The sequence below is a fragment of the Mesitornis unicolor genome, unplaced genomic scaffold, assembly GCF_000695765.1.
Source record: "Mesitornis unicolor isolate BGI_N332 unplaced genomic scaffold, ASM69576v1 scaffold46540, whole genome shotgun sequence".
Taxonomy (NCBI): Eukaryota; Metazoa; Chordata; class Aves; order Mesitornithiformes; family Mesitornithidae; genus Mesitornis; species Mesitornis unicolor.
Window position 1 is genome coordinate 3118 of NW_010159782.1, and position 7769 is coordinate 10886.

General features: G+C 57.0%; 1 protein-coding gene across 1 annotated transcript in view; it reads right to left on the reverse strand.

Moving 5' to 3' along the window:
- ZMYND10 (zinc finger, MYND-type containing 10) overlaps positions 1–7446 on the reverse strand; it is a 9489-nt gene extending 2043 nt beyond the window's left edge. The window contains exons 1-8 of the mRNA XM_010187849.1: positions 7345–7446; positions 6683–6799; positions 5556–5609; positions 5304–5456; positions 3165–3253; positions 2774–2874; positions 1326–1498; positions 889–1014 (exon numbers count right to left, since the gene is read on the reverse strand). Coding sequence (XP_010186151.1) covers positions 889–1014; positions 1326–1498; positions 2774–2874; positions 3165–3253; positions 5304–5456; positions 5556–5609; positions 6683–6799; positions 7345–7416 — 885 coding nt within the window. The 5' untranslated portion in view covers positions 7417–7446. The remainder of the gene's footprint in view (positions 1–888; positions 1015–1325; positions 1499–2773; positions 2875–3164; positions 3254–5303; positions 5457–5555; positions 5610–6682; positions 6800–7344) is intronic.
- Positions 7447–7769: the final 323 nt, after the last annotated feature.

The window sequence follows — 7769 nt, forward strand, 5'->3', positions numbered from 1 at the left end:
ATAACCACCTCTGTGCCCAGCCCCTCGCCTCGCCAGGCTGCAGCCTTCCCCAGCCCCAGCCCCAGCCCCTGCCCTGGGCCGTGCCTCTGGCTCAGCCGCAGCCGGCCCCAGGCAGGGCACATCACCTTCCTGCAGGGCCCTGCAGCCTCACAGCGCGCTCCCCCTCCACACGGCCCAGGTGGCCGCTGTCCGACCTGTGCATCCGCTCCAGGATGCGGTGTGGAGCCTCCCTGCAGCTCCAGCACCGGGGTTTTCCAGCTCTTCTCAGCTGCCTCTTTACAGATCTGCCCACACACAGCTTCCCCCCCAGCTCACAAGAAGGAAGTAGAAACACTTTTCTCCAGTGGTGACCACTGAGCGAATTAAAAACCCCAAGGACCTTAGGCTTAGGCTCAACTCCTGAGCCCCAGACATTGGCTGGGACCAGTTTGACTCTGGCCTCTGCCACCAGACCTTGATGTCCCTCTGTGTGCCAAGCAGCCCCGAGCCAGGTCTGTAAAGGGGACTTTCCACTGGAGAGCCCAGAATTTGGCAGGAAAACACTGATAAATGTTAAATAAATAAATAATTATCAAAACAAACCAGTGGTTGTCCCTGCCCTGTGCCACCACCACCCTGAGGACGCAATGCAATCTGGAGACCTGTTTATAACCCAGCATTTATGCCTCCAGCTGTGACTGCTTGGCCACTGCTGTAGCAGGACAGGGCTCTCACGTCATCCACAGACAACTTTGCTGGCAACATGGCTGTAACAGTGAAATGGGTGCTTGGCTGCTTTACCAGGGCACCCCCGCTCCAGAGCTGAGCTTGGTGGGAGGAAAACAAGGTAGGGAAGTATCAGGCTTAAAGCAGAGTGGCTGGAGAGGTGGAGGAAGAGCCATGGGATACCTGCTCCAGGACGAGATCCTTCTTAGGGGGAGCTGGCTCTGTCACCGCCAGGTGGCTCAGAAATCTCAGCATCTCCACCAGGTTGGGCAGCTGGTCAATGAGGACATCCGACAGAAATGCACGAAGCTGGAGCCATGGAGGGGAAGAGAAGAGCAAATGGAGACAGGTCAAGACAAGGGACCCAGAGCTGGGGAAGTGGCACGGCAAGAGCAGGGATCTGCGGGGCACTGGCAGAGCGACCCATGGGGGTCCCACGAGGTGCAGTCGCAAACACAAGCTTTGCTGCTGCTGGCACAGGGACAGACCCCACTTCTCTCCCATCACCGGCTCCTAGGAGCCCACAGGGAGGGTGGGGAGAGGTGCCTGGAGGTGCCTAGTGCTGGCAAGGTCCTACCCTGTGCTGCAGGGCCCATGGCCGTTGTGGGGCTGGGTCCTACCTTGAGGAGCTGGCTCTTGTTGAAGCCATCAAAGTGATATTTGCGCTGGCATTCGGGTCTGAGCAGGAGGTTGAGAAGGGCAAGCCACACCTGCCCATCAAGCTTGGTCATCTTCACCTGGTCTTCAGGGGGCACCACGTGCCATGTGCCATTCTCAAACTTCTTGAGCTTGCCTGAGGGACAGAAGCACACGCAGCTCCAGGGAGAGACAGTGGTGCCCCAGGGAAGACAGCTTAGAGAGGGGATGCTGCCCAATACTCGCTTCCTCACTCCACCACAGGCAAGCCCCTTTGCTTCTGCCTGCCTCAGTTTCCCCACCACTTTGGTCAGCATAGCAGCCTTCTTGGTATTGAGACAATACATTAGAGAGCACAGAAAGCATAAAGAACATCCCTTAAAACAACAGGGCTGTGGCAGGAACCAAAAGATTTCTGAGCTATCTTCCTCTGTGCTTGACCAGGATCACAGAGCACTGGGAAATGGTGGGGAAGCCCACGCTGCAGCAAGAGAGTGGCTGGAGAGGCATGGTTTGGGGCATCAGCATGGCCAATACCTGCTCTTCTGGAGGTTCTCCTGCCAGTGAAAGCCAGAAGTAGCACGAATAAAACAGAAATGACATGAATATAACAGAAGTGACAAAACAAGCTCCAGGAGCTACTGTGCTGCTCTGGGGGGTGGAAGGGGATGTAACCCTGCAGCTGCACAGCCTGGAAATGCCTTCGCACTCTTGCTTCTTTCCAGTCTCCCCCTCAGGGCCCTGGATCAAAGCTCCCTCTAACACCCCGAGTGCACAGACAGAGAGAAGGGATGCATTTCCTGGCCGGAGGAAGGAGGAAAGCTTTCACATCCAGCTGAGCTGCTCTCGGCAGGCGCAGAGCCACGGGCTTCCCAGCATCACTTCCTGCCCTGCCTGGTGCTGGGCTGGGGAGGGGAGTCAGGGTTCCCACGCCCCAGGCTGTGCCCCACCGCTGCTCAGGGGCAGGCGGTGGGGAAGCTGGGAGGCTGTAGGGGGCACAGCAAGCTGCAGAGGTGCGGGAGGCAGGGCTGGCGGCGCAGGTGACGGCCGATGGGCACAACCTGATCAGAGCAAAAAGCCTTTGGCAAGAACAAAGCTCAGCGACCTGCGGCTTCGGCTGCCTGTCTCCAGCTTCTCTGGTCTTTCTCTGTCCAGGGCAAGACTCCTTGGAGGAGCAGGTGGGGCTGACAAACGTGCTACGCTCCTGTCCTGGCCATGATCAGCTCAGAAGAGACACAGCCCTGTGCGAAGATCGGCTTTTCGGAGCAGTGCCGTGTCCCCAGCCCAGCTGCGCTGCAGCTGCTTTCAGGCTGAACAGCTTCAGGCAGGGAGCACGAGTGAGGGGCCGGAGGGGAGGGTAGAGGGGGAGCAGCTTCCTGCCGTAGGGCTGTCAGAAGATGCAGGTCCCACCACGGCGCCCCAAGATCTGTACCTGCTTCACAGCAGCTCCAGGGACAGTGCTCCACCAGCTCGACAAGGAGGCAGGGCAGGTTGTGGGTGTTCAGCATCCGTGTCAGCGCACTCAGGGGCAGACTGGGGATGTGACAGAAAGGGTGAAATGGCGTTTGCAGACAAATGCCAGAACAGATACAAATGCTCCCTGAGGCAACTGGGAGAGGCAGGAAAAAAACCCCAGTGATCAGGATTCCTGTGAGTACCACAGAGCAGGGCACAGTGCTGCTGCGTTTGGCCCCTGGGGCACAGTGCCACTGCCCCCACGGACACAGCCAGCTGCTGAAAGGGGTCCAGGCACCCCCTGCAGCCTCACAGGAATCTCGGCTGGAGAGGCCGGCACACGTCCTCTGCTGCTCCTGGGCACCTACCTCTCCACCTGATCGGTGATGAACCGCAGCACGGACAGGGCTTTCAGGGAAATCTCAAACTCCATCGCCTCTGCCTGCTTCTGCAGCTCCTGTGGAGGGACAAGCACAGCCTCGGGATTTCAGGCCCCGTTTCCCAGGAGCTGCAGAGAGGCAGCACATTGGTAACCACAGGCCAGGGAGGAAATCAGAGCCCCGCAAAACAAACTCTGCTTCCCATCTCAACTGTGCCAGCGCTGCCTGTTGGCCAGGGCAGCCACAGAAGTGCTTGCAGCCCCCTGTTGCTCATCTCCCTCCCTGTAACGAATCACAAGTGGCTACAAGCAGCAGCGCCCCTGCACAGGGACACCCCCTGAAGGAGGCCAGTCCCAGCCTGCGGCTCTCTCCCCTGCTGGGATCATCTTGTGGCCCCCAAGACACGCGAGGCTGAGGGAGGGGAGAGCTGCAGGATCAGCAGAGGAACCGGAGGAGGAGGAAGAAGCTTGGCCCTCGCACAGCTGCAGCCCTACATCCTGGATCTGCTGCTCCGCTCCAGCCTGCACATCTTATCTACAGCATCTGCCTGCGGTTATCCCAGCCCGCAGCTACACGACCTTCTCCAGCCACTGGCCCCCTTCCCTGCTCCCCCACTGTGCACTCAGGCTAACCGCCCAACCACCCTCTGACCCAGCGCCTTTCTAGGCTATTGGGATGGCAGGGCTGAGACGTGCTCAGTCCTCCTCCCTGCCCCAGGCACAGCTTCTCCTCTCCAGTCCCAGTTGCTCGGCAGCTCGCATCTTTGTGTGCAGAGCACTGACCTCAGCAACTCCTATTCCTCTAAAGCGCTGCTGCAACTCTTCCCTTCCAAATTCCTGTGGTGAGAAACCCTGCGCTCCCCATGCTGGTGCCCCACATGCTGCTGAGAAAGCCTTTTGGGCTCTTCCCTCCCACCTCCCTCTCCAAACTCCTCCAGTGAGGCTGTTTCCTACATCTCCTGCTGGTATCCAGACCTCATCTCTGCTACCTTCAGGCAGGGGCTATCTTTTGCCTGTGCCTCTGGGGGACAGCAGAATGAGGGGTTACCACCGTACGCAGTCACAAAGGACAACAGGCTCCACAACACAGAAGAGGGCAGGAACAGCTTTTTTTGTAGGGGGTTATTGTATTATTGTATGTAGAGTCAGGAGGGGCTGGAATGAGTCAGAGGAAACCAGGCTACTTGTGAGACAAGCGCTTTTTAGAACACTGTTGGCTAGAAAAGGTTCATTTTTTAACTTAAGCCACGTCGAAGCACTAACAGAGACACCCCCTTCCCCTCCCCAGCTGGGAAAACATTTCCTGGAAAACATCCCCATTGTGCTCTGGAGCCTCCACTTCCTTCCCTTTTCTGGAAGGGGAGCATGTGCTTGGGCAAAAAGCCAGAGGATGGAAGCACACAGGGAAGTACGGCCAAGCTTGTAGGTTATCACTTAAACCCCGCTTCTCCAGACACTCCTTGTGCTGCGCACCGTTTGAGGAGAAGACTCAGGGTGCTGAGAAGCACCAGAAGCAAAGAGAGCACCCACACTGGGAAGGTGTACGTGGTAGTCTGGGAACACCTGGCTGGGAACAGCTCTGGGCTCGCTGCTGGCCCAGACCAGCACAGAGAGGAGGTATTTCTCAGAGAGCCGAGGAAGCTGGAGGAAAACACAGCGTGACAACTTCTAGTTGTACCATACATCGATTTAGGGAGGGATCCCTGTCACGGTTATCCTTGTCTTGCTCCAGCAGCAGCCTGAGCCAAGGTGGTTTCACAGGCTCTGGGGACACCGACCCACACAGCTTTTCAGAGTGACAGCAAATAGCCAAAACACTGTCCCGAATATTTTGCATAAATCTCCAGCATGCCCCCACTCAGACCGCGTCCTGCAGGAAGCCTCGGGCTGGCACTGTCACAAGAGGGAGGAAGCGCGGCTGCAGGGTGGAGGAAGGTGGGTGCAGGCACCAGCCCAGCCAAGCTGCTGCTGTGGGCGAGCACCAGCACTAGATGCCCTCCGAGACGGGTGGCAGGTGCTGGGGTTGTGGCCAAGGGGTTCTCCACAGGCAGACCCCTCTGTGCCTCTTCAGGCCGCCCACCTACTCCATCACACATGTCCCCAGTGAGCGACAGGACGTTCTCCTCACCTGTATGGACGAGGGGCTGGCCAGATTCTCAGGACGAAGCTCTGTCGGGGTCACTGTCTGTCCATTGGCGCCCCGAGCTGCAAGCAGGGTCAGTTTTCGGTGGCAATAATCAATTAAATCGAGAATGCTGTCCTCAGCTGACTCACAGATCTCCTTCACAATGACAAGCATTTCACAGAGGGTCAGCCCCCATGGCAGTGGCTTTCCACCCCCAGGGGCTTCACACTGAAGAAAGCTGAGCCTGTCTCTTACCTTGTGAAAAAACACTGTCTCCAAGAGGTTAATGATGGAGGCTTCATGATGCAGCTGTGGGAGGAAAACGGCAAGAATGAGGTAACAGCAGAGTGGTCACCACTACCAAGGGCATGGGCAATGGGACTGGGAAAAAGGCTCTTCCAAGAAGCTGCTTCTGTAGCCAAACGCAATCCAAGTGCCAAATACAAGTGATGCAGTCTTTAAAACAATTCAAGCTCATATTAATATTTAAGTTAAAATGCCTATGATGCTGGAAAATGCTGATAGCAGGCAGGGCAGTGTCTACAGTGGCAGTGCAACCATAGCCCCGGGGCAAGCTGCAGCCCCTGGCACCAGCACAGAGTCACAGCCTGGAACAGGACAGTGCTCTGCATGGCTGTGCTGCTCTGAGTCTGGGCAGACAGTGCTGTCCTCATGAGATAGCTGCCTCCAGGCAATGCTGCAAACGCTGCCCAGGGAAGACACCGTATTTCCCCACCCATGTCCGATCCTGGACTGAAAATGGGCTAAGACTTCCAAGCCTCAGGCAGATTCCCTTAGGTCGAGGGCTGCGTGTCTCCAGAGGGAAGCTGAGCTCCTGAGATCATTCCTTTGCCAAGAATGGCTCAAGAAACTCTGTTCCCAGGAGCTTGGTAGGAAAAAAGCTATGTGGTTTTTTTTTTAACCCGGAGGCGTGTAACTTCTGAGAGCCCTCTGGTTAGAGGGGCCAGAGAAAAACAGTGCTTAAAGAGGGGCAGACACCCCAGGGGTGTTGCTGCATGAGAGTCAGGTTAGCACCGAGTCGCTAGGAGCTGGAAGTCAGGAGCACAGCCACCTCCAGGAGCAGCTTCTGCTGCATCCAGCAGCTCCAGCAAGCCCCTGGGATTAGGCAGGGGCACAGCTCCCCACAGGGCTGAGACTGCCTGGGAACGGGTCCCTGTCCCTCCTGGAGGCAAGGACAGGGGCTTGTCACTCACAGCTTTGGGAAACCAGGTGCTTCCCACTGTGCCTTATTGTTCACTGCAGCTTCTCAGCCTGGTAAGATGTAAAATCCCAGCTCTGAGGTCTTCAGGGTGAGATTTATTTTTAAACATAGCAGTTCCTGTCAAATTTCCAGGCTCGTTCCCACTTCTCCCTTTACTCACCACCACATAGATGGGGAAGGTGCTCCTTGGTTTGAAGTCCTCCAGCTGGCACAGCACAGGAAAGATTTTGTGCTTCCAGATCTCCACAGAGATCAGCTCCCCAATGAGAACAGGAATCTAGACAGGGAATGGATGGGGGAGTGAAGCCATTCAGACCAGCGCAGAAGTAGGAACCAGTTTTATTGCTAATGCTCAGCCACAGACTTCGGAAACATCCCACGGAGGAGGGTGGCCCCGGGTCACGTTGTCACCCAGCTCAGAAATCAACAGCTTTTCACCAACAGACCAGAGGACAGAGAGAGCTCCTGGGGTTGCAAAGGGGAAAGAGGTTCCCAAGGAGCTGGGAAGGTCCAGGGCGCTGCCCGTCCCAGTGCAGCCTGGCATATTCTGGGGCTGGGACACCTCAGGTACAGGGCAAGCAGAGGGGCTGGTGCATGAAGGAGACCAAAGCAACCCCCAGAGAGGAACCACGAATCGGAGATAGCACAGATTGACCTTTAATTTTTTAACATCCAACGCTGGCAAACCACCAAAGGTCTTTGCCAGAGATACAGCAGATTCTTTACCATTTTATTCCAAAATTGCACATAGTCCCCATGTTAACCCAGCTCAAAGCTGAATACCTGGCGCAGGGATCCCTCCACACACACAAGGAGGCTCACCTTGGCATAGCTGACCAGCAGCTCGGTGAGCAGCTGCTCCTGGCCCACTGAGGCGCACAGGATGGCGTGCATGTTCAGCTTCTCCACACACTCGTGCTGCCGAAGCCATCTGCGGGGCAGCCAGCAAAGGTGTCAGCGCCAGAGACCTCCAGCCACCGGCTTTAGGGCCCTGCTGCGCTCCTGGAGATGATCCCTCGTGGAGGTGAACCTGCTTCCAGCACCCCTATCCCCAGGAAATGCCCCAAGCCTGCCAGGCATGCCCAAGCCCCACGCTGTCCCCTGAGCCTGCGCTCCCTGGGACAGCAGCTCCACCTGTGGCAAACCTACAGCCCTCCTGCCTGTCCCCAGAGACACCCTACTGGGGACACCCCAAAACTGGGAGTCCTCCTTCTCGTCACCCCTACCCACACAGACCTTCTAGGGAC